This window comes from Dama dama, chromosome 11 (genome assembly GCF_033118175.1).
Source record: "Dama dama isolate Ldn47 chromosome 11, ASM3311817v1, whole genome shotgun sequence".
In the NCBI taxonomy this organism is placed as follows: Eukaryota; Metazoa; Chordata; class Mammalia; order Artiodactyla; family Cervidae; genus Dama; species Dama dama.
This window is the reverse complement of record NC_083691.1, coordinates 5787023-5813147: the sequence shown is the minus strand read 5'-3', so window position 1 is coordinate 5813147 and position 26125 is coordinate 5787023. Positions and strand designations below refer to the sequence as shown.

Here is a 26125-nt window from a genome sequence, read left to right as displayed (position 1 = left end):
GGGTTTCCGTTCAGTTTGTGTGGCATTTGAATCACTTCCTATTGAGTTAAGAGGGCGGGGGTGGGTGGGCAGGGAATCTCTTGAGTTTTGTCGGAGACAAAACCAAATCTGTGGATTTTTTCTTGGTAGATGTGAGAGCAGATGCACTAGGTGTTTCTAGTAGGTTCCAATTCTCTATATCATGTCCAGACTCCTGGAAATACGAGTGTGGAGCAGCCCCCACCAGGAGACGTTAAGAAAATATGGGGACTTCTTACTAACTCAGATACTGTCTATTCTGTACCCTTACCTGTGACTTTCCCTGTCAACTGATGTCTAGTGTTGTAGTTTCCAGGTGACTCTTAGGACGCCCAGGGAGGGAAGTTTTAGTTTGCAGGCCTCCACCTCCTTCAAAAATATGACCCACATTTTTAGCTGTGGCGAGAGTGTCCCCTAGTGTTGACCTGTGTGGTTTTCACTTGTTTTAAATAAACTCCGGTTCCATTGAGCTGTGCCCAGAAATGGGGGAGAGGGAGCCCCGTTTTGCAGCTGTTGGCAGAGAAGCAGAACTGAAACACCCACCCCTGGGGAAAATGAACCCAAGTGTGTACGCACTTCTTCTCGAAGGTCATTTGGATTCACGCAGCCAGAACGCCTGCCCTTTCGGGACCCAATTAATTCCCTGATGTCCTCACTCAAGGGCATGACAAAATAGAAGTTGTGGTTTCTGGTTGATACGAAGTGACACTTTAGAGAAAAGATCACATTCTTTAGTCCCAGAGACCAAAGGTGGCTTCCTGGCCTTCGTACTGACCGCGTCCCCTTAGCTTGGTCCTTGGGTGCAGGATTGATACACTTGGGGACGGGGGTGGCATGGATGTTTTGAGGACTCCTGTGTATTTTCCAGATAGGATTTTTTAAATTTGATAAGCATTTATCAAATTCTTCACTCTTATTTGCCAGACCCTGAGCTTAATGCTGGGATTGTGAAAAAGGAATTGGACAGAGTTCTTTGCCTCAGGCTAAGTTAGGTAGTTAGAGATGTCTAGGTGGAAGTAGGTAGTCTGAAAAGAGCAAGTGTTAGTCTCTCAGTTGTGTCTACTCTTTGCGACCCTGTGGACCGTAGCCCACCAGGCTCCTCTGTCCATGGAATTCTCCAGGCAGGAATACTAGAGTGGGCAGCCGTTCCCATCTCCAGGGGATCTTCCCGACCCAGGATTTGAACCCTGGTCGCCTCCACTGCAGGCAGACTCTTTACCATCTGAACCACCAGGGAAGCCCTACTAGGTAGTCTTAGTTAGTAGAAGAAATGGGTCGGTGTGCCCGTCACTGCACCACATGTGACGGAGGCTCTGATCACGACAGGAGCTCAAAGCTGTAGCGCCACACGGGGACGAGAGGGGGGACAGGTGAGCGCTGCTGGGCAGGGAGGGGGCAGGACAGCGAGCCAGGTGAGCCAGCCTCAACAGAGGAACAGGTGAATGAGGGGATGGAGCTGGGAGAGGGAGGGAGGGGGCAGAGTGGACTTGGCATGTCTCGGAGGCCTCGAGCCCGCCTGAGGAGCTGGGGTGCTGTCCTGGAGGCAGTGGGGCACCCTGAAGGGTTTGATGCACAGGAAGAAGGTGATCGGATTCACCGCTTCAGGGGCAGCTCTGTTGATGAGCTTCGAATGAGCTCAACAGAGGCCTGGCGACGGCAGGGAGATGCATGCTCCCACGTCCCCATGCGGCACACAGCTGCAGACCAGGCCCCGGGAGACACAGCCTCGGCCAGCTGGCAGAACTGGTCAAGGCTCAGGCGCCACCCACATGCTTGCCAGGCTTTGCCAAAGCCAAACAAGAGGAAAAGCACAAATAGACAGCGGTCCAGGAGAGGCCTGTTCGAAAACTCAAGAAGGAGGTAGGGGTTCCACTTGGGGAAACCGTAGCCCACTAGCTGTGCCGAGCCATTGTTTTCTGAATGACTGAAGAAGATGCTTTTAGAGGAGAGGCTCCCTGGAGCTCAGGGGGGTTTGTATTCTATCCGGATATCACAATTGCCTGGAAGTGGGTGCCTTCCAGAACGTACTTCTCTAATGATGTGTTATTAAGCTTTTTATACTTTTAATGATTTTCCCTAAGAGCCTTATTAACTTATGATCCCGCAGTTCATGAAAAAAAAAATTACGGAATATAGTTGCATAGATTTCTGTAAATAGTCATTCCAAGTGGCAGCTAATTAGGAAAGGGGGAGTGTGTCATTTTCTAGAGGTAGATTAACCCAATATAAGGTGCTGCTGCTGCTAAGTCATTTCAGTCGTGTCCAACTCTGTGCAGCCCCATAGACGGCAGCCCACCAGGCTTCTCCATCCCTGGGATTCTCCAGGTAAGAGTACTGGAGTGGGTTGCCATTTCCTTCTCCAATAAGGTACTGAGCAACAGCTAAATAAATTATCCCTCCTTCCAGCCCACCCTGCTCAGAAAGCGTGTGTGCAGTATGTTTCCCACTTATCAGATCAGCTTGGTGTCAGCATTTGGGTCGTTCATCTCCACTACAGACGTGGAGAGTTTGTGTGGGCCCTAAGTGGCAGCGGTGGCTGTCGTTTACTGATTCTCCCGACGTGCCTGGCAGAGTCTGAGTGCTTCATGCTCCACATAGAGCATCTCATTTAATCCTTCCAGCCTGAAGAGAAGGCTGCTGATGACCCCTACCATTTCAGAGTTGAGAGACCTGAAGCAGAGGGAGGTTCAGTAACTGGCCTGGCATCAGTTGCATGGCTGGCAGTGACAGAGGCAGGGTGTGAGCCCAGACATCCTGCTGCAAAACCCAGGTCTTTCCCTAAAATTGTTAGGCAGTATCCGGTTCCTCCTGCACCGTGAAGAGTACACACAAACTACAATTATACACCTTAAAAATCACCTTTCCCCAGCCTCCCGTTCCCCTTCCCCACAGGCTGTGATCTGCCTTTCTCTTGAAGATGCCTTGGGAAGTCCTCCTCTTCTAGCCCAAGCTTTTGTCGGTTTAGCCAGTTCTCACTGAGGCCCTGCTTGTAACCACCGCTCTGGATTGATCCTCCAGGCAGCACCGGTCTCTTCCCTTCAGGGCCAAAGGAAGACCAGGAGAGAAAACACGGGGACATTAGGGTGACCCCTATGGTGGGAAACTGGGATTACAGCGAAGGCCTCCTGGAGAGCACTTAGTTTGAAATTTGACAGTCTTCAGTCTTGAGCTGTCTAGTAAAAGTTTGTTTGTATATCAGTCATCTTTGTATAGAACAGCTGTGTAAGCAATAGAATTTGGATAAGTCTGCCATTGATCTAATTGTGTTAATATTGACTCATAAGCTAGCTGACAAATTTACTATTAAAAGAGGGGAAAATAACACTGTTGAAAAAAGTTGAAACTTAGCACCGTACTCAGTTCTTTACCTATTTTCCCAGTAGGTAATATATATACATAGTTTCCTCCATCCTTGATTTTCATGTCCTTCCGGAAGTAGTCCACACGTGTGTTATCTCTTTAACCACATGACAGCCTGCTGTAGACACTGCTCTGTACCTTCTGTTACTATCTCTCGGCAGTTCGTCCTTGACAGTACTTGGCAGGTGGCCTTGTTTCTGGTGGAGATTCTAGTATCTTAGCAGCCTTCCGTGGACATGCGTCTTCTCCCCGCTTCTTTGCTGTTGCACGCAGTGCACGGTGACTGTCTATGTTTGCACCTGCGGGAGCCTGAGCTGGCCGGTCAGCTCCTCAGAGCAGAAGCTGCTGGATCCATGTGTGCCCACCAGTGTGCCCTCCAGCACCCATGTGGAGAAGTGCCCGTTTCCCCACCCGCACCAACACAGTCTGTGTTTGGTTTGGGTTTACGTTTGTTTCTCGCCACCCCCCACCCCCAGGAAGTTGGTCTTGCTGGAAAGCTCCAATCACGAGCAGAGAAGGGAAGGCCCCAGGACACCAGGAACCCCAGCCAGTCTACGTGGTTGCTCTGGCTTCGTGAGGAGCCATGTGCTGGGGAGAGGGGCTGCTGCCCTGTCGCGTGGCTTCCCTCTGGCCATGGAACTCAACACGGCTACAGTATTGGGGACCAGAGGCTGGGGTTCCTCTCTGAGATCGTCCCTTATGGACTTTTCACATGAGCTTTAAGCCTCCCACCTGATTTGTGAACCAGCTGCCTTCCTACTCTAGCTCAGAACCTCCCCCGTCTCTCCTGCGTGTTGATCCTGGTCAAGCTGATGGTGCAGGGTAGCACTTTAGTGTGCTTGTAAGCGTGCTCCTCTGACATTGGGTAAACACAGAACGTGGAAGCTGATCTACCTTAGACATGAGCCCAGCTCTGCCAAGAGGGAGGTCTGGAGAGGACTGAGAGCTGGGTTGGGCTTAAAAATGGTGTTCTGTCCTGTGCCATAGAATTCCTACTCTTGGTGACGAGGCCAGTAAGCAAAAAGGATGAAGCTACCTGTGTTGAGTCTGAGAGAATGTGAAAAAGACCCAAAAACCAGTGTTAAGTAAAGAACCAGCCTGTCTTCCATACAAGCAATATGTTTAGCCTGCTTCTCAGGAATAGAGATCAACTGTCTTGATAATAGTGAAAGTGAGTGCCGTGGAGTGGTGATGACCGTGTTCTGGGTGGTGCCCTCTGTGCTCTCTGTGTCCTAGCCACTCTCCATTCGGTAGGCGAGAGAACAAGTCCAGCGATACTGTTACCTGTCATGTGGGTGACTTGCCGTGGTGACACAGCAGCAGAGTTCGGTAGGGGTAACTCACCAGCATCCTCTTAACCACTGGGCCAGCCACAGCTTTCATCCGCATCCAGTCAGGCCTCGTGAAGAGAGGTCAGGGGATCTATCTCCCTCCTTGAGAGACAGGACTGAAATTCACAGCCTTTACTCACAGTGTGGCCTTGACCCTAATCATTCAGAATTCCTTTTATTTTACTGTGTAAATGGAAGAATCCTCTTCTAAAAGGTGATGGAGATTTTTAAAATGAAAGGACTCTAACAGGGTAGCATCAGGGATCTTTCCAGTTTAACACAGCTACCAATGGAGGATGCCGTTAGTAGTTTAAGTTAAAAATTGAACCAGGCCTGCTTCCAGCAGGGGGAGACAAGCTCACACAAGATTGTCCCGAAAAACAGAAAACAAGGAGTTATTTACACTGTCCACATGCCGTGTGTGCGTGTGTGTGAGTGAGTGAGTGCATGGAAACAGAGGAGAAGGGGGCCTTCGAAAGCCGCGGTGTTCCTTTGCACATCCACACCCCTCAAGACCTGGAACGTGGTTCTTGTAGAAGAGTCAGTAGCTATAAGAGCAGTGTTACTTCGGAAATGATCTCACTCTGCATGGTTCGTTAATGGGGGCCTCTACGCCCACAAGCCTTCATTCGAGGGCTGCTTTTGAACACATTGCTGGCTGAGCACGAGTCTCACAGTCCTTCCTGTGAGTGGCGTTGGGTCCTGTGGTTCCCGCAGGCGCTTGCCCTCCAGTCATCGATAGTAGTGTGTCACCCTGGTAGGTCAGAGCCCGCCGCGCCAGAGGCAGCGTGATCCTGCAGTGCTGGAGACCTGGGTTCCATCCCTGGGTTGGGAAGATCCCCTGGAGAAGGGAAAGGCCACCCACTCCAGTATGCTGACCTGCAGAATTCCACAGACTGTGTAGTCCATGGGGTCGCATAGAGTCGGACATGACTGAGTGACTTTCACTTTCACCCTGGTAGATCAGAGCCCGCCGTGCCAGAGACAGCGCGGTCTGCTCAGTGTGCTCAGGAGTAGAGAGGACTTGAAGAATTAAACAGCCAGGGGAGTGGTGGCAGGGGTGTATTCTTCTCCCACCCATGCAGCTTGACACAGAGACCACCCAGGATGTTTAAGTGACCTTAGAATGGCTCACCTTTTTTTTTTTTTTAAAGCAATTTTATTTCTTTCTTTTTGGCTTTGCTGGGTCTTTGTTGCTGCGCGGCTTTTCCCTAGCTGCAGTGAGTGGGGTCCACTAGCTCTAATTGCGGTCCCTGGGCTTCTCTTTTTGCAGAGCAGGAACTCTAGAGCATGCAGGTTTCAGTAGTCGCAGCACGTGGGCTCAGGAGTTGCTTAAAAAAAATCTGCAAACAGTAAACACTGGAGAGAGTGTGGAGCAAAGAGAACTTTCTTGCTCTGTTGGTGGGAATGTAAATTGATAATCACTATGGAGAACAGTACGGAGATTTCTTTAAAAACTAGGAATTAGTTGTGGCACGTGGGCTTAGTTGCTCTGCAGGGCATGTGGAATCTTCCCAGACCAAGGATGGAACTCTGGTCTCTTGCATTGTTTGGTAGATTCTTTTCTATTTTTTAAATTTATCTAATTTTAATTGGAGGATAATTGCTTTACAGTGTTGTATTGGTTTCTGCCGTACAGCAACATGAATCTGCCATAAGTATACATGTGTTTCCTTCCTCTTGAACCTGCCTCCCACTTCCCACCACATCCCACCCCTCTAGGTTATCACAAAGCACCAGCTGAACTCCCTGCACCATACAGCAAATTCCCACTGACTATTTTACATATGGTAATGTATATGTTTCTCTCTCAATTTGTCCCATCCTCTCCTTTCCCCACTGTGTCCACAAATCTGTTGTCTACATGTCTTTATTACTGCCCTACAAATAGGTTCATCAGTACCATTTTTCTAGATTCCATATGTATGAGTTAATATATGATATTAGTTTTTCTATTTCTGATTTACTTCACTATATGTAACAGGCTCTAGTTTCATCCACCTCACTAGAACTGACTCAAATTTGTTCGTTTTTATGGGTGTGTATTATTCCCTTGTAAAAATGCACCACAACTTCTTTATCCGTTCATCTGTCGAAGGACATCTAGGTTGAGTCCATGTCCTGGCTGTTGTAAATAGTGCTGCAGTGAACATTGGGGTACATGTGTCTTTTAAAATAGTTTTCACAGGGTATATGCCCAGTAATGGGATTGCTGGCTCATACGGTAGTTTTGTTCCTAGTTTTTTAAGGAATCTCCATACTGTTCTCCATAGTGGCTGTTATTAATTTACATTCCCACCAATAGTGCAAGGAGGTTCCCTTTTCCCCACACCCTCACCAGCATTTGTTGTTTGTAGGTTTTTTGATGATGGCCATCATCTCATACAATGAGGTGATAGCTCATTGTATTTTGATTTGCATTTCTCTAATAATAAGCAGTGTTGAGCATCTTTTCATATTTATTAATCATCTGCATGTCTTCTTTAGAGAAGTGTTTGTTCAGGTCTTCTGCCAGTGTTTTGATTGGGTTGTTTTTTTTTTTCTGATACTGAGCTGCTGCTAGGTGGGTTCTTTACCACCAAGCTACCAGGGAAGCCCTCACCATTTCTAAAGGGCAGTAAATTGTGTCTACGTTTCAGTCCCACCAAGGCCTGAGCTGAGTGATTCAGGAGCTGACACACATCCTCAGTGGTCCTGCTTCGCTGGTAAACACAACTGACCAGAGCAGGACAGCGCTCAGTAGAGGGTGGCCTGTCCTCTGGAGTGAGCCCCAGGTGCCAGGGTGGCAACCGGCAGCCATGGGGAGTCGGACACTTTAGCTTTTTGTTTCCCAGAGGGGCAGCAGGTACAGTGTAAAGAAAGCGCCACTTTTAAAGTAGTCGATAAAGCTTTCTTCTTGGGGAATCTAGTTTTCAAGACGTGCTCTCCCCGTCTCCCCTGTAGTCTTGCTCTTCAGACAGACTCAGACTCCATGTTGAAACCTGGGAGGTTAGGGTCTCACTTCCCTCATTGGCCTTTATAGCAACAGACTACGTCACATCTTCCACTGGCTTCTTCCTTTGGTGTTCCAAAAAGAGGTCTCCCCAACATAAGCCCACCCCCACGATCTTGATAACAAGGCCAACTCCAAGACCCAGCACCACAGCACTCCACCCTGATAGGTGAGGAAATGTAGAAATATTGTCACATTTGCTCTGGGCTTGTGCTAATATCTTTGTCTCCCCTTGGCATTTAAATACTGTGAACTAGCTAAAATGTGGTATGGACTGGTGATCACATTTATGAACCCGTTGCTAGGGGAGCTGCTAGTCAGGCTTGTTTTAGGATCTGAGTAAATTGACCTGACAGGTAGTGGCGATTGCCTCATTAAGGGCCACATGAGACCACATTCTTAAGGAACTCAGCGTCCTCTCTTTCTGCCACATCTTGAGGCACTGTTCTTTGGTGGTGCTATACATCTTTTTCTGTCATCAAGGTCTCTTCTCTTGAATCAAGTACCTATCGGATTCTTCAAGTGTTTTTTTTTTTTTTTTTAATGTTATGGTCCTTGGAAACCAGTCATTCCTTAGGGAAGTGGTACCATGCTTGTGGTGTTTGCCTTTACACATCTCCCTCCCTCCCCGTAAACTTCACTAGGTGATGGAAACAAGAAGTCTGCATAGAGCCATCAGAGCAAGTCAACAGCATACCCAGCCGTTTGCTGTTGTGCTCAGGGTGAGAATTCAAAAGCTCCGCACCATAGTGGAAAATTCTTTGTGCCGTTGGGCTGATGACCAGCCACCTTGGAACCTGTCCAGAAGGATGTTGTGGTTGAAACCAGTGGACCAGGATCATTGCTCATCGAAGCTCCAGCTTGTGTTAACCATTCAAGTCGTACTTCCCCCCTTGAACACTTTCCTTGCTGAGATAATGTCATCACTTCTTTCTTTCCTGCAGGAGGATACCATGGAGGTGGAGGAGTTCTTGAAAGAGGCTGCAGTAATGAAAGAGATCAAGCACCCCAATTTAGTACAGTTGCTCGGTGAGTGAGGAGCTCTGAGCTTTGAATTAAACTCTCCGGGTGATACAGGCGCTGTTGGAACAGAGGTGAATGGCTCACTGCCTTAAGGTTTCTGGTCTGTACGTCTGTTCCCCACCTGCATCAGCCCTTGGTACAAAGAGGCCTGTGTGGAATGGGTGTGGGTATGTGTGTGTGTCCATGCACCTCCACAAGTGAGAGATGGGGGGGTGTGTGTGTCTATGGGCCCACGGAAGTGAGAGAGAATGTTATAACTTTTAACTTGATACCCAAAAGCAGTCAAGCACAAATCTCAAATCAACATCTTGAAACCTAAGAATTTCAGAAGTTCCTTCCTGAGGCGATTCTGTACATGGAAATATCCATCAGGGGCGTATGCTAACCTAACGGTGATGAGTTAGTGTGTTTGATGTGGCCCGGCCTCTGCTTTTGAACTCAGTGGCAGCCTCTTTCCTGTTGAAGCTCATGGGCTTGATAGGAAGAAAAAAGAGGGGCCACGTCCCTCCCGTGGGAACATAATCTCAACCCACGAGTGCATGAATTCATTGCAGAACGTGGGCCCAGGACATAGGGGCAGAGTGAGAATCCGTCTCAGAAGCTTCATTCTTCAGGGCTCATCTTTTCTGGTGTGTGTTCTGTTGGGAGCGGAGCGGCACGCTGAAGCCTTGGTCTCGTTGGCAGGGGTCTGCACCCGGGAGCCCCCGTTCTACATAATCACCGAGTTCATGACCTATGGGAACCTGCTGGACTACCTGAGGGACTGTAACCGGCAGGAGGTGAACGCCGTGGTGCTGCTGTACATGGCCACTCAGATCTCGTCCGCCATGGAGTACCTGGAGAAGAAAAACTTCATCCACAGGTAGGAGCCCCGCGAGGCCACCCTCCCTGCACCAGCAGAGTCGCAGGGCAGCCACGGGACCCGGGCATCCTTTCACCTAAACAACCCCAACCTGCAGGGTCTTCTGGCTTGGCATCTGACTTGTTTAATGCTGGCAGCTCCTTGGACCTTGGAGCAAAGGCAAACACCAGGTTCCTGACATTGCCAGCTTCGGGCATGCGTCCAGGACTTCACTCAGCCCGGCCTGGCCCTTGGACCCATAGAGCAGTTATCCTCAGGCTGAGAAGTATTTCACTGCAGAATCATTTTGGACTAAGGGGAATACTGAATGAAGTTCATTAGAAGGCACCCCTTTTCATTGGCAAGGCTCCCTGTGACATAGGGCACCTGTTACTCCTCTAGGACTGGGGTTCATCAGTCGTGTCATGACCTCTTCCCAGTAGCCACTGGGGCGTTTCTTTTCCACAAGCTCTCAGAAATGGCCCTATGTGGGTTTTATTCCCGTGTTGTGTGTGTATGTGTTTTCCCCTCCCTTCTCATAATTATCATTTCATTCTCCACTTAACTTGCTGTCATCTGGTTCAGGAATGTTTCCACCATTGTCAGGATTGAGTATTTGTAGTTCTAAATTAAGCATCTTGGCTGCTTCAAAGCCTGAAGTGTTCTGACCTTCAAGCATGCCACAATTATCTTGGTCTCCACATTCTTGGCTGGTGGAAATGGCTTCCTAGCAGAGTGACGGCCTGTGCAGGACAGGGCCTGATGGGCTTTGCCGGAGTCTTCTATACAAGATGTTCTCCAGCCACCGTGGTGACCTTTCCTTCCCAATTAACTGAAGTATGAAACCTGTACACGGGACTTCATAGTGAGGAGTAAGAGGAGCGTGTGTGAACTGCTGGCGGTGCCTTGTATGACAGATTTTTCTCTGCTCTGTGAGAGTCTGCTTCAGAGGCTCCTGTCACTCAGGAAAGTGAACCCTCTGAGGCTGCAAATTGAAATTTCTTGACTTCTGGTTTGCCTTGCATGGCTCAGTTCATTCTCTCTTCATTCATGCAAACTTAAAATGCTTTACCGAAATCCTATTAGGCACAACCCTCCTGAATTTCCTTTCTTTCTCATTGCTGGTGATCAGGCTATCTCACGCAGCCATCGCCTTCAGCGGGTGCCTCTTCTCATCCTGCATTCCAGGTTGCCTTGTGATTTCATGGTTAACGTCCGTGAACCAGAGATTAGGCTCCTGCCTCCGTGGGAGAATCAGGAGGTGAAAGGAAGCCGATTATACAGGAGAGAATCCATAAGATACATTTGGTTGGATGCGCATCGGGAAGAAATAGGAAAGTGGGAAATACAATTTGGATAAAGAATGTCATGAGCTTTATTTTATCCTGTTGAGTCTAAATAGGACAAGTAGAGACTCACTCTGATGTAAATTTCTGGAGACCAAGGCCTGGCCTGGATGTCCGCTCCCCGTGCCTGGCACAGGGCAGTAGTAGCTGAACAGACTCTTAAGGACACTATCCCCCAGATTTCAGTCAGTGCTTTACTGTTAATTTATCACCACTCACAACCATCCTGAGAAGCAAGCACCATTATCATCATCTTCATTTTACGGGTGAGAGAACCAAGTCCTAGGGTGATTCACTCACTCCAGGTCGTGGGGCCAGGGAGCCTGTTCCCCCGCCACCCTCTGAAAGGTAGAGCTTGGTGGTTACTGTTTACAAACATTTTTTTTTATTTAGGATCTCCATTTTCCCATTGTGAGTGTTGCACCTTTATAAACAATGGTGGAGGATTTGTAAAGCTGACAGCCAGCCAGGAACTCACAGATAAACCGTTTCCTTTCCCAGAGATCTTGCTGCCCGGAACTGCCTGGTCGGGGAAAACCACTTGGTGAAGGTGGCTGACTTTGGCCTGAGCAGGCTGATGACAGGAGACACCTACACAGCCCACGCCGGGGCCAAGTTCCCCATCAAGTGGACGGCGCCCGAGAGCCTGGCCTACAACAAGTTCTCCATCAAGTCGGACATCTGGGGTAAGGCCGCCACTCCGGTTCTGACCTCACCCGTCTAGGGCGGGGCTGTGTCCCCACCGTGCCTTCTCTCCTTGCCTTTTCAGTTCCTTTTTCCTTGCTCTTTCATTTCTTTCTCATTACTTCATTCTCTTTTTGTTTCTTTTGCTTCTTTTTCATTTTAAAAATCTCTTCTCCCATGTTTTCTCTCCAAAACGAGGTAAAAGTGAGGTTTTTTTTTTTTCCTCTTCCAAAATAATTCAGATGAACTTTCCCCCCACTTAACACCTTTGTCTTCTTCACTCTTAGATTGCCTGGACGTGCAGGGCAGCCAGGCCACCCTGCAGGCACCCAGGGTCTGCCTCTGCGGAGAGAATGCTGCAGAGTCTGGTTTGGGATTCAAGTAGAATGTTCTTCTCTGAAGCCTTGTATGACAGCATTTTTACTTTTTTTAAAAGACTTTTTGTTATGCAGATTGTCAGCAGGCAGTCAAGGAGGCAGAGTTACCATGACTCCAGGCACTCGCCACCCCCAGCTTTGCTGTCTTCACCTGGTGGTACCCTCTCACCCTACACCCCCGCCCAGCCCCGACCCTTGTGATTTCAAAGCAAATTCCAGACAGCATAATATTTTGTCCATGAATATTCATATGTCTCTTAAAGACGACTTTTGTATTTGTAGAACCGCAAGTTGAGTTTAGTTTCTGAATTTTGCGTGCTTAGTTGCTCAGTTGTGTCTGACTCTTTGTGACCCCTTGGACTGTAGCCCACCAGGTTCCTCTGTCCATGGGATGTTTCAGGCCAGAATACTGGAGTGGGTTGCCATTTCCTTCTCCAGGGCATCTTCCCGACCGGAGGATCGAACCTGTGTCTGCTGTGTCTCCTGAATTAGAGGCAGATTCTTTACCCGATGAGCCACTGAGGAACTGGTTTCTAAATATTAGCAAATATCAATGTTCAAAGCTCCAATTAATCATAAAAGTCACGCTTTTTTTTTTTTGAATCTGGTTGAAATGGAGTGAAAATACAAATCTCCCAGTGCAATTAGTTGACGATGTCCTTAAGATCTCCTCTAATCTGTAAACTCCCTTCTTATCTCTCTGTGTCTCTCGCTGGTTATTTGTGGAAGAGATCCTGCCATTTGTCCTTTAAAGTTTCTCACATTCTGGATTCTGCTCACTGTTTCTCATGTTCCTCAGTCTTCACATTCCCAGAATATGGGTATTTGAACCTAGACCCCTTGATCACATTCGGGTTTGATTTGTTTTGTTTTGGTAAGAGTACTTCATAGGAAGGAGGGTACCTTTGATCATTAGCCCCATAATTCTTGATTTTCCCTGTCTAGAGCCACTGATTTATGAGGGGGTTGCCAAATGACAGTTTTCTAGTTCTGTCATTCCTTATTCATTTATGAGCTCCATACTTCTATAAGAAGAAACTTCCTCTCTCCTACCATCTGATTACAGTAGGGGGTACAGTTTATACAGGAAAGACAAGATAAATATACACTTTCTTGCCATAATTTACCACTTTCCATGATAACAGATTGATTTCTTAATACCCTCCAGTGGTGACCAATTAGGTTTTGTTTTTCTTTTGTAGTATTATTACAAGCTCTGGGATTTAATTATATTAGAGTATATTATGGATTAATCCACTGCAGTTGTTTTTTAAAATTGATATTCAGATTGTCTCAACTTTGGCCCGTGGAGACTTCAAAGTATTCCTGGTTCTTTCTGACAAAACCCTATAGTCTTCTATAGCATCTGTGCTCTCTGAAATGAATAAAATACTCCAGGTTCATTCTCTGCCCCAGACCTGAACCACCCACTTCTCCAAGGAATTCTGGTTCCTTAGTGGGACCTGGCATTTCAGTGATTTCGTAAGATTTTAATGGAGTTTTTGGAGTTGGAAGGGACCTTAGAGATAACTTCACATACCCAGCAGGGAGAGGTGCCTGTTGGAGGCAGGCAGCTAGTTGGTCACAGAGCCACAAGTAGAAATGGCCTCTTCAATTCCAGTCCTAGGTGCCTTCCACCACGTCTTCCAATAAGATAGCCATGCTCCCTTAAAGACCCTGGAGGGGCTGGTCATCCCAGGCCCCTTCTCTCCTACAGTGTGTGTTAGTCCGTGGGAGGGAGTGACTGGAAAGCCTCATTCTGTCCTGTTCTGTCCAGGGCTGTTGGTAATTAAGAGCCTCATAAAATGTCAAAAGTGTCTGGGCTGCTTCTGACGGTGTAACTTCTGAAGTCTGCTGCGCAGTTAGCCAGTTTTAAATGTGGTATAGTCAAATCTTAAACGCATCTTGAACAGTCTTGCTCTTTCTTTTTTCTTTTAGCATTTGGAGTATTGCTTTGGGAAATTGCTACCTATGGCATGTCACCTTACCCAGGAATTGACCTGTCCCAGGTGTATGAGCTGCTGGAGAAAGACTACCGCATGGAGCGCCCGGAAGGCTGCCCAGAGAAGGTCTACGAACTCATGCGAGCATGTGAGCCTTCCCCTGCTTGTTCTGATGTGGGCTCTGTAGGCAACTCAGTGCAGGCCGTATGTATAAAGTGAGAGGTTAAGAGTGCCCCATTTCCTCTCTTCCTTCCCCTTCTTCAGAAGCGACCACTGTAACAGTTTGGTACTTTTCTTTCTTAACTTGTTTGCATGTTTCTATGCACCTTTATTCATACATAGTATTTTATGTGTGAGGGTTTTTTGTTTTTCACGAAAAATGAGACCAATGGATACAAAACCTGGGTGGATAAAAGGCACTCAGAATATTTGCCTACTATACCAGAAATTTGCATTTATTAATAAGAAACCCAGGGTTTGCAACCCTGTGAACTGTAGCCTGCCAGGTTCCTCTGTCCATTGGATTGCCCAGGCAAGAATACCGGAGTGGGTTGCCATTTCCTTCTCCAGGATCTTTCCAACCCAGGGATCCAATTTGCATCTCCTGCATTGGCAGGAGGATTCACTACCTTTAAGCCGCCAGGGAAGCCCATGTAATTATGGACCCTGAAATTTCAGTAATTTACACACACACATACATACACACACGTGTATGTGTGTGTGTGTGTGTATATGTGGTGTATGTATGTTACAGGTGTGTATATATGTATGTTATGTATGTGTTATAGGTTGTGTGGGTGTGTGTATGTATGTAATATGTGTGTGCATATATAAAATGTATAAAAATTTATCACCTCAAAAAAAAAATTTATCACCTCAACTTTTTTTTTGTACTTACCAGTGGAACAGGCCTGTCTTTCCATGTCTGTGATTCAGAACAAGTTCACTCTCTTCCCCCCACTTTCCTGTCTCATATCTTTATGTAGCTGTCTGGGATCTACTGCATGATTTATTCATTCATCCAGTCCTCTTTTGATGAACATTTGGTTGTTTTACACATTGGGTTTTTTTTTTTTTTGTCATTATAAACAAGGCAGGAACCAGCACCCTCATATGTAGACCTCTATGCACTTTGCTAGTACTTCTAGAAGCTGAACTGTTGGTTCAGGAAGCTATGTGCATTTTAAATTTTGATAGGTTTTATCTTTTTCTCAAAAAGGTTATATGAATTGATAGTCTCAACAGAAGTTTCCAAGAGGGACTCTACGTCTTCACCTAACAGGGCTTAGTCATCCCTTAATCCTCATTTTAATCTTGTTTTAATTAGTACATCTTTCCTGATGAGGAATTTGGGCTTTGATATCCATGAAGTAAGGGTAAGGTAGGAAGCAAGCTACTGGGTTTAGTAACTTTGTACATTTGCTGGAGGCAGGCTGGTAAAATCCTATTTGTAAATGTAGTTGTTGCTGTCAGCCTGTCTCTGGGATTTTAGACTCCGTATTCCTGCCAGTATCCAAAATCTTCTCAAATTCTCGATGTCTGTAATAGGACACAGTGACATTCATCACTTTAACTTGTCACAGCAAAAGATGCTTAAGCAGGATTGGAATGCTTAATTTCCAGACTCTCCACTGAGACTGTCTCGTCCCCCCGTGTTAGCAAGGCCTCGTGGGCAGTCTGACTTGGGTCTCATCCTCAGGTTGGCAGTGGAATCCCTCCGACCGGCCCTCCTTTGCTGAGATCCACCAAGCCTTTGAAACGATGTTCCAGGAGTCCAGCATATCAGACGGTAAAGTGCCCTTCCTTGGGGTGCCCGTGGTGGGGAGCAGGGTCGCCCTGGGAGGGACAGCCGTGTGGGGCCCGGCCCAGTCCTCAGTCCACTTCCTGCTAGAGCGCGTGGGCCAGCATCTCGCCTGAGCAGAAAGTGGAGCAGGGGCGCTGAGGGTGGCTCTCCATCTCTTGCAGCCAGGGTTCTGAAAACTGCTGAGTACTGTTTCTTCAGAGTGTGTGTCCCTTTTCTGTAACCGTACATAGATGACTACTCAACATACCACTGCTGATGACTGCCGGTTTTGTTCTTAATTTTTTTGGTGTTTCTTAGAGGTGGAAAAGGAGTTGGGGAAGAAAGGCATGCGAGGGGTTGCAGGTACCCTGCTGCAGGCCCCAGAACTGCCCACCAAGACGAGAACCTCCAGGAGAGCTGCTGAGCCCAAAGACACCCCCGACATGCCCGAGACACCCCACTCCAAGGGCCCAGGAGAGACCGGTATGTGCCCACCCCCCACCCGCCTCAGGGGCCCCGGGGAGGCGACCCTGCACTGGCAGGCAGGCACATCCCTCATGAGTGGGCCAGCTGCGAAGGGAGGAAAGTTCTCCTTTTCTCTGCACTCTCTGCCCACCCCGCCCCCATCAGTTAGGAGCCATTGCTTCGGTACTCAGTCTAGTCAGATAGGCAGAGGTGTTCATGAAACCTACCAGGAACAAACCCACCTTTTCGTGTATCATTTACACTGTTTGTGGTTGTTCTGCATTGTGGACAGATAGCGCAGTAATAAACACTAAACCAAACAAAGAGCAGCTCGTTGTAAAAGCACTGATATGAAAAGCTCACTGGTGCTGACGAAGCCACGAGACCCCCGTGGCAGGGCTGGGGTCCTCTCATGGTCCCTGAGAAGAGACTCTGGGGCTGTCCCCTTGACTAGCGAGGACAGTGGGAGCACTGCAGGAGGGGTTAACATGAGCAAACATGGATCCAGTGCTTCCTGTGTGCCAGGCTCTTCTCTGAGCAAGGCTGCTCTGGTTTTGCAGTTGCCCCCAGCCAAAAAAAAAAAAAAAATACAGAAGTCTGGATTCCAGAGCAGACCAACTGAGTGGAGATGTCTGCAATAGGCCAGGTGTCTGGGTTTTTAGCTGCTTCTAGGGGATTGCTCTGACGGGCCACACACTCTGGGTGAATGGGAAGGGACAGGACAAACCCCAGAATCTCCAAGACCCCGTGATTCCAATCTTTTCCATCATGTTGTTGTTCAGTCACTCAGTCATGTCCGACTCTTTGCGGCCCTGTGGACTGCAGCACGCCAGGCTTCCCTGTTGTTCACTGTTTCCTGGAACTTGCTCAAACTCATGTCCATTGAATCAGTGATGCCATCCAACCATCTCATCCTCTATCATCCCCTTCTCCTGCTGCCTTCAATTTTGCCCAGCATCAGAGTCTTCTAATGAGTCGGTTCTTGGCATCAGGTGGCCAAAGTATTGGCGCTTCAGCATCAGTCCTTCCAGTGAATATTCAGGCTTGGTTTCCTTTAGGATGGACTGGTTTGGTCTTGTTATCCAAGAGACTCTCAAGAGTCTTCCCCAGCACCACAGCTCAGAAGCATCAATTCTTCAACATTCAGCCGCCTCTATGATCCAACGCTCACATCCATACATGACGACTGGAAAAACCATAGCTTTGACTATATGGACCTTTGTTGGCAAGGTAATATCTGTGCTATTTAATACGCTGTTTAGGTTTGTCATAGCTTTTCTTCCGAGGAGCAAGCATCTTTTAATTTCACGGCTGCAGTCACCATCTTCAGTGATTTTGGAGCCTAAGAAAATAGTCTCTCATTCTTTCCATTGTTTCCTCATCTATTTGCCATGAAGTGATGGGACCGGATGCCATGATCTTCGTTTTTTGAATATTGAGTTTTAAGCCAGCTTTTTCACTCTCCTCTTTCACTTTCATCAAGAGGCTCTTTAGCTCCTCTTCGTTTTCTGCCATAAAGGTGCTGTATCTGAGGTTACCGATATTTCTCCCAGCAATCTTGATTCCAGCTTGTGCTTTATCCAGCCCAGCATTTTGCATGATGTAATCTGCATATAAGTTAAATAAGCAGGGTGGCAATATACAGCCTTGATGTACTCCTTTCCCAATTTGGACCCAGCTCATTGTTGCATGTCTGGTTCTAACTGTTGGTTCTTGACCTGCATACAGGTTTCTCAGGAGGCAAGTAAGGTGGTCTGGTATATCCCAGCTCTTTAAGAATTTTTCACAGTTTGTTGTGATTCACACAGTCAAAAGCTTTCGTGTAGTCAATGAAGCAGAAGTAGATGTTTTTCTGGAATTCTCTTGCTTTTTCTATGATCCAGCAGATCTTGGCTATTTGATCTCTGATTCCCCTGCCTTTTCTAAATCCTGCTTGAACATCTGGAAGTTTTCAGTACATGTACTGTTGAAGCCTAGCTTGGAGAATTTTGAGCATTACTTTGCTAGCACGTGAAGATGAGTGCAATTGTGCAGCAGTTTGAACATTCTTTGACATTGCCTTTCTTTTGGATTGGAATGAAAACTGACCTTTTCCATTCCTGTGGCCACTGCCGAGTTTTCCAAATTTGCTGGCATATTGAGTGCAGCACTTTTACAGCATCATCTTTTAGGATTTGAAATAACTCAACTGGAATTCCATCGCCTCCACTAGCTTTGCTCGTAGTGATGCTCCTAAGGCCCACTTAACTTCTCACTCTAGTATTTCTGGCTCTGGGTGAGTGATCACACCATCGTGGTCATCTCGGTTATTAAGATCTTTTTTGTATAGTTCTTCTGTGTATTCTTGCCACCTCTTCTTAACATCTTCTACTTCTTTTAGGTCCATACCATTTCTGTCCTTTATTGAGCCCATCTTTGCGTGAAATGTTCCCTTGGTATCTCTTAATTTTCTTGAAGAGATCTCTAGTTTTTCCCATTCTATTGTTTTCCTCTATTTCTTCGCATTGATCACTTAGGAAGTGTTTCTTATCTGTCCTTGCTATTCTTTCATCATGTACCCATATTTTAAAAGTTGACTGTGTAGCTTCTATACATAGGTATTGTATATGTACTGCTGCACAAATATATTTACTATGAAATATAGCAAAAATATACACTTAAAAGGTTTACATCAGAGATAAATTATCCTGCTTTCTTTGCACACTCCCTGGACTGTTTTGCTTACCCTGCTTCGACAGCATGTAAACTATTTAGAACCCGGCCCCTCCATCCTCTGTTAGTAGTCCTGACGTCAGGAAGTGGAACAGCGGTGGGGAGGAGGGGCCGCTCTGAGAACTTGCGGCTTATTAAAAGGCCAGTGATAAGCCATCATGTTCATTTACCCCCCATCAGTATTCATCTGAGAGGTATTCTGATATATAATCTCATGGCGCGCCAAGAGTGTCAATTAGCTCTTCAGCCCCTGAAACAGAGCTGTGCATAATTCATTAGAAATTCACTCTCTTTGCCTTCCTCCAACGGGGCTGAGGTTTGGGGAGGGCCTCGACTTCCCCAGATCCGGGAGTCCTATGTGCCGCCTGCTGTTCTGACAGATGCCCAGTCCCTCAGTGTCCCAGGTGTTGACGGCCACCGTACTGCTGCCGCCCTCAGAGGAAGAGCTCTGTCACTCACTCGCGGGGAGCTTGACAACACCAGAAAGATTTCTTAGGCGCTGTTATTCATATTTAAAGAATGCCCATTTAAAAGTTTTAAAAGGTCACCCTTCTAGCTCCCCGAGCATAATAGCCCGTTGTCACTGCACCCTGTGGTACGCGGCCCCCTCCCTCCTGTCCGGCCTCTTGGGAGCTGGGAGTGGCCGCCTGGTCAGAGAGGTCAGCTCCTGACCCTGTGCTTGGCCTCATGTGGCCTGTACCCTCTAGATGGCGGTGTGCAGGGGCCTCTGCTGCTTTAACAGGTGTGGGGGGTTGGGCTCAGATGCCCCAGCTTTTTGTTCTGCTGTCTTCAAGGAGAGAGACCTTAGCTCTGCCCGATAATAACAACACCAACATACAGTGACAATAGCTACTGAGGAATTTCATGCCAAGAGCTGTGATAAATGCCCCACGTCCATTCCATTCTCACTGCAGCATTCCGGGTAGCTCTATTGTCCTCCGTTTTATCAATGAGGAAGCCGAGGGTGAGCAGAGACAAATTGCTCGCCAGGGTCGGGCTGCCTGACCACACACGCAGGCCTGGCAGAGCCCAGATGCGAGGCCGCTCTGTGAGGACAGGCCAGCCGGCCCAGGCGAGGCTCCCCACTTGTCGCTTCTGGCCTGGACTCATTCAACTCTACCCTGTGTGTTTCAGATCCTCTGGACCACGAGCCCGCTGTATCTCCACTGCTCCCTCGAAAAGAGCGGGGTCCTCCAGATGGAGGCCTTAATGAGGATGAGCGCCTGCTTCCCAAGGACAAGAAGACCAACCTGTTCAGCGCCTTGATCAAGAAGAAGAAGAAAACCGCCCCAACCCCTCCCAAACGCAGCAGCTCCTTCCGGGAGATGGACGGCCCGCCTGAGCGGAAAGCGGCCAGCGAGGAGGAAGGCCGGGAAATCAGCAACGGGGCGCTGGCGCCAGCACCCCCGGATGCAGCGGAGTTAGCCAAGTCCCCGAAGCCCAGTGGTGGGTCTGGGGTCCCCAACGGGGCCTTCCGGGAGTCTGGGGGTGCGGGCTTCCGGTCGCCCCACCTGTGGAAGAAGTCCAGCACGCTGACCAGCAGCCGGCTGGCCGCCGGTGAAGAGGAGGGTGGCGGCGGTGCCAGCAAGCGCTTCCTGAGGTCCTGCTCGGCCTCCTGCGTGCCCCACGGCGCCAAGGACACAGAGTGGCGGTCGGTGACCCTGCCTCGGGACCTGCAGTCCACTGGCAGGCAGTTCGACTCGTCCACCTTCGGAGGCCACAAAAGCGAGAAGCCGGCCCTGCCTCGGAAGCGGGCAAGTGAGAACAGGTCTGACCAGGTGACCAGAGGCACGGTCACCCCACCGCCCCGGCTGGTGAAGAAGACTGAGGAGGCTGCCGATGAGGTCTTCAAGGACGTGGCTGAGGCCAGCCCGGGCTCCAGCCCGCCCAGCCTAACGCCGAAACCCCTCCGGAGGCAGGGTGCGGCCGCGCCTCCCTCCAGCCCTCCCCACAAGGAGGAGGCCGGTAGGCCCAGTGCCACAGGGGTGCCCACCGAGCTGGCACCTTCCACCAGCCGGGCTGGGCCAGGAGCCTCTGGAGGGCCCAACAAGGCCGCCACCACAGAGGAGCCCCGGGGGAGGAGGCACAAGCCCACCTCTGAGTCCCCAGGGAGAGACAAGGGGAAACTAGCCAAGCTCAAACCTGCCCCGCCGCCCCCGCCACCCACCTCCGCTGGCAAAGCCGGGAAGTCCTCACAGAGCCCGAGCCAGGAAGCGGCCGGGGAGGCAGGCACCGGTGGGAAGGGGAAACCCGCGGCTCTGGCTGCGGATACCGTGAACAGTGACACCACCAAGCCCGGCCAGCTGGGAGAGGGTGCCAAGAAACCCACGCTCCCGTCCATGCCAAAGCCGCCAGCATCCACCAAGCCGGCAGGGACCCCGACCAGCCCCGCCCCCGCCCCCTTACCATCAGCACCCTCTGCCCTGGCAGGGGACCCGCCATCCTCCACCGCCTTCATCCCGCTCATATCAACCCGCGTGTCTCTTCGGAAAACCCGGCAGCCTCCTGAGCGGCTCGCCAGTGGCGCCATCACCAAGGGCATGGTGCTGGATGGCACTGAGGCGTTGTGCCTGGCCATCTCCAAGAACTCTGAGCAGATGGCCAGCCACAGCGCCGTGCTCGAAGCCGGCAAAAACCTCTACACATTCTGCGTGAGCTATGTGGACTCCATCCAGCAAATGAGGAACAAATTCGCCTTCCGCGAGGCCATCAACAAACTGGAGAACAACCTCCGGGAGCTGCAGATCTGCCCAGCGACAGCAGGGGGTGGCCCAGCGGCCACTCAGGACTTCAGCAAACTCCTCAGTTCCGTGAAGGAGATCAGTGACATCGTGCAGAGGTAGCAGGAGCCGGCAGCGCCCAAGGGCTCCCCGTGCGTGCCTGAGATGGTGGGCGATCGGCCAGCAGGACCCACGCATGGGGAGCTTGGCCCAGAGCTCTGTGCCAGGCAGAGCGGAGGCTGCCGTGGAGCGCGGCGCCACTGCCTTTGTCCTGCCCGCCGTCCTCCTGCGCTCGCCTCCCCTCTCCGCCTGGCCCCCGGAGCCTCATCCGAGTTCTGTCTGTGGAGTTCCCGCTCTGTGGACTGCAGTGGGCACGGCAGCCTCCTCCCCGCACGTGGGGCTTCAAAACTCAGCCCTCGGGGCCAGGCGGGAAGGTCGATGAGTACTTCCTTTCCATCTTCATTCCTGGAGGACCTCCACTGGCTCTGCCTTCCCCCCCTTTGTTCTGAGGAAGGAGCACCCTGAATGGGAGTTGAGTCAGCAGGGCTTGGGGACTGTCCCCTCCACTCACCCCAGGCAGCGAGTGTACACTTGGCTCACTCGGGCCACCTGCTGAGGACACGTGTCCAGAGCCACATCCCGGGAAGTGCAGCCCAGGGGTCACCCTGCCCACCCCCCCCAGCACCATCTCCTCATGAAGGATGGCTCCTGACTGGGGGCTGAGACAGGCCAGGGCGCTGCCACCAGCCAGCCTCTGGGTCCTGGGCCCGGGGGAAGCCGAGGAGTCTGCGATGGGGGTAGCTTCCTCATCATCCTCTCCAGGTCCTCAGGGCCCCATCACCCACTCTCCTGTGACGTGCACTGCTCATCCTGGAAAGAAAGCTTGAGTCTGGAGGGTAGCAGGGTCACGGGGGAGCACACGGGGGCCCCAGAGGCTGGAGGGGGTGGCAAGCTTGGCGGTGCAGCTGGGCCCAGGATGGCCCAGAGCAGGGCCTGGGCAGGTCAGCAGTGAGCGCAGTTACCTTCCTTCCGAATTCCCAGGGGCCCTGACAAGGCGCTTGGTCTTCACTCCCAGTCGATCTCTTTCCATTCCATCGTGCTCCTCTAAGGCAAAATAGATTCTTGCAGGGCTCCTTCCCTGGTGACAAGCCAGTCTTCAGCTTTCCAGAGTTCTTGAAGCATTTCCAAACTGCCTTCAGCACAGCTGCCTCCCCACAGAGAAGGAGCCACCATCGGGCGCCCAGCACTCCCGCAGGAGGGAAAGGATTAGGGCACCGAAGCCCCGTCCAATGTGGGCCGAGCCCCGATGGGCACGTAGCTTATTTAATTACCGCAAGCAACACTTAAACCTAACATTCCGGTGGGAGTCATCAGGGATGAAGAGAATCAGAGGAAACCCCAGGAAGTGTCTCAGAGAGGAGTCCTCAGCGTCGTCTCCCCGGGCTGCCCAGGACTAGGTTGGGGGGGCAGGAACCCACGTGCCCTTGACCTTGACCTAGAGCAGCTACTGAAGAGTGGGCCGGCACCTGCCTGGGCCTTGCTCAGGAGAACCCCCGATGAAACCAGGAGGAGACCGCCTCCTACCTGCTCCCCAGGCCGCCCCGTGCCCATGACCTCACACGGGCCCCGTTTTTACACTAATCACCTGAGTTTGTCTTTTATTTCTCTGATAGAGGTGGTTTCCTCTGGGTCGTTTTATGCTGTTTTCACAGCACCTCACCTCTTTGCCCCCCGGGCTGCTGTGCCACGCAGACCGAGGGGGAGGGTGCCCAAACACCGCCAGTGGCCTTGCAGACGAAGCGGAGCAACGCCCACCAGGTCCCCTCCACTGCCCGTTTCTATGAGGTACTTGTCTCTCCCCGTTCACACGATGTGCCACTATATTTTGCATTTATACTTTGGTATTACACTCTTTTGTAGACTCGCTCTTTTATAAATGACGTGTAAATAGTTTTCCACTGTCCTCCCTTCTGGAATGCCTATGGTGTCTTTTTTTTTTTTTTGGTCCAGTATATTTTGTTTTCTGTATATGACTCTGTGTTTTTTTGAATCCACATCTCTCCTCTGTAGTATTTTTTAAATAAATGTTTACAACACCAGACCTTGGGCAAATTGCTGTGGTCCATAATTCTTCCCTGTCATCCTCAGAGCCCTGGCGCGCGTGTGGGCTGGGAGGGAGCTAGGATTTCCCGAAGCGGCCAGCCAGCCCTCGCATCAGGCCCCTCTGCACCCGCAAGCACCCTGGCTCTTCGGCAGCCCCGAGAACGGGCCGTGCTCCCACACGGGCCGCAGCCGTCTGGCCTGGGGAAGGAGGGCCACCGTCAGTGGTGACGCCTGTCCCTGAAAAGGGGGGAGGAGCTCACGTCCCGGATTCCTCTCTGGCCGGAAAGCGTTTGGCCCTCCCCAAGGGCTTTTTTTTTTCCTCATTGCATTTGAACTCACTTTGGGCCACTGTCATCAGTCCGCAAAGTGCCCTCCATTCACTTGTGTTCAGCGCTCTGGGCGTCTTACTTCTCGGTGGACGAAGAAAAGCAGGGTGTGCTGGCCTGTGAGGGGATGGAGCCACCGGCCAGGGCCTCGGTGCAGCCTCTCCCTTGGGGACCTCCCGAGGGGGTGCTGACGCGTCCTCAATCTCCATTTGACGCCAGCTGACAGCTCGGAAAGTGGACGTCAGGGAAGTGAGTAGCTGCCCCTGCTAATGATACTTATTAAGCCAGCAGGCCTGTCAGAAGACGCATGTCCCGTCCACCAGAGCCCAGTGAAGACACACGGTCCAGTGGAGCCTCTCTCCCAGAGACCTGGGCAGCGAGCTGTGCCACTCCATGGCAGGGGCGGTAGAAACATCAGCCCGGGATGGAGTCGGTGGGACCCACGGTGTGTGCTCGAGTGGCGTGGCCCCAGGCGGGACCGAGGAACAGCTCTCCTCGTCTCACGGAGGCAGAAACAGGCCCAGGCCGCAGGGTGGGTCAGTGGCAGAGCCGTCACTGGACACCAGAGCTCCTGAGTCGGGGGCTTTTCCACGGGGAGCAGACTCTCCCTTTGAGGGACAGCTCTCAGTCTGAAAGAGGACATGGGATTGCAGTGACAAGTCCCCGCTGATGGCTGCTTCCCCTGAGTCAGGCTGCATGGGTCCCGGACTCCTCACGGCAGCCCCGCAGACGGGGTGGGTTGTCCCGTCTTCCCAGTGCCCACAGAGAGCTCATCCAGTCACGGCTCCCACGCGGTGAGACCAGGACAAGGCCTCGTGTACACGCCAGTCACTCTGGCAGCTGTAGTGGCGTGAGACAGGGATCTCAGAAGGCTCTTCTCCAAAGTGAGCATCTTGGACGAATGTCAGGTGAGCTGAAGAAGCTTGCTTGGGTCTCGCCATTCTAGGTCAGTGGCCCTGAACCTCTTAGGTCACAGAACCCCTTGAGAACTTAGTGGGGACTGGATCTAGCCCCAGGAAGACATATCTGTGTGCACACCACAACAGTGGTCAAAGGTCCGAGTCATGCCTTTGAGCTCCAGAACCAAGGAGTGGGCACCCAAGGGCCAGGCCCCGGAAAGCGGGCAGCTGCTGTTGACATGGTTACCTCGAAATGTATAAGCCTCCAGCCTCAAAAATTTTAAAACCTTTGAGATTCCCTAGACAGAAATCAATCATCAAGAGGGGAAAGGAATAGGTATGGGTGGTGTGTTTACGCTGTGGAATGTGGCGGGGCACTGGGAGTGGGTGGGGACAGACTCGCCCCACTCCACGGTACACGGTGCCGGGCAGCCGTCAGACCCCGCGAGGCAACGCTTAAACAGGCACGTGGTCGGGTGGAAGAGGTCAGACGGGCAGGCGACGCGGGGTGCGTAGCCTGGGTGGTGCCGGCTAATGGGTGCGTCACTGGCTGGAAGCTCATCCAGCCACGCTTAGAACTGGGGTGCATTCCAGATGTGTGTTAGGTTGCAATGAACATTTTTTTTAGAATTACAGCTCACAGGGGAGTGCTTTTAGCTACTCTACGGATGCACTCCGCATCACCATGGAAAACCCTCACACCTTTTTCAGAATTAACGAGGGAGGTTCTGTGACCGTCTTCATTTCATGGGTGAGAAAGCTGGGTTCAGAGATGTGCGATAGCTAGCCCGAGGTCACACAGCATGTGCCCACTTAACGCCTACTGTCCCGGACTCATCTGTTGGCAGTCCAGGTGGCCACAGCACAATCCGCAGCGATCGGGGCTCCAGGGCCAGGCTTGCCTCCCCGGCTCCATCGTGAAAGAGGAGAAGTGAGAACTACAGCTCGCCCAGCCCTGTCGGCGTCAGGGGTGTTTTATAGACGGCACTCCTCAGCTGAGCGCTCTGGGGAGCCCATGTCGACCTGTCGTCTTCATACAGAAGACGTTAGGTGGGACAAGACTGCCCAACCATGGTGTCCCCTGTCTTCGGTGCCAGCCCTCCTCCGTGGTCGCCCCCCATCTCAGGCCAGGGCCCCAGCTGCCTGCCTGGACGGTGAAAGCCCCTGCCTGGGTCTGGGTCTCCCCTGGTGTGTGCCTTGCA

The 26125-nt window shown here is 50.7% G+C and overlaps 1 protein-coding gene across 3 annotated transcripts in view; it reads left to right on the top strand.

The window, feature by feature from the left end:
- Positions 1–23696, top strand: part of ABL1 (ABL proto-oncogene 1, non-receptor tyrosine kinase) — a 136177-nt gene extending 112481 nt beyond the window's left edge. For all 3 annotated transcript variants that reach the window (XM_061154392.1, XM_061154394.1, XM_061154393.1), the window contains 7 exons: positions 8646–8730; positions 9409–9586; positions 11413–11597; positions 13911–14063; positions 15615–15704; positions 16017–16181; positions 20010–23696. In XM_061154392.1, the coding sequence (XP_061010375.1) occupies positions 8646–8730; positions 9409–9586; positions 11413–11597; positions 13911–14063; positions 15615–15704; positions 16017–16181; positions 20010–21718 (2565 nt within the window). In that variant the 3' untranslated portion in view covers positions 21719–23696. The remainder of the gene's footprint in view (positions 1–8645; positions 8731–9408; positions 9587–11412; positions 11598–13910; positions 14064–15614; positions 15705–16016; positions 16182–20009) is intronic.
- The last annotated feature ends 2429 nt before the right edge of the window (positions 23697–26125 follow it).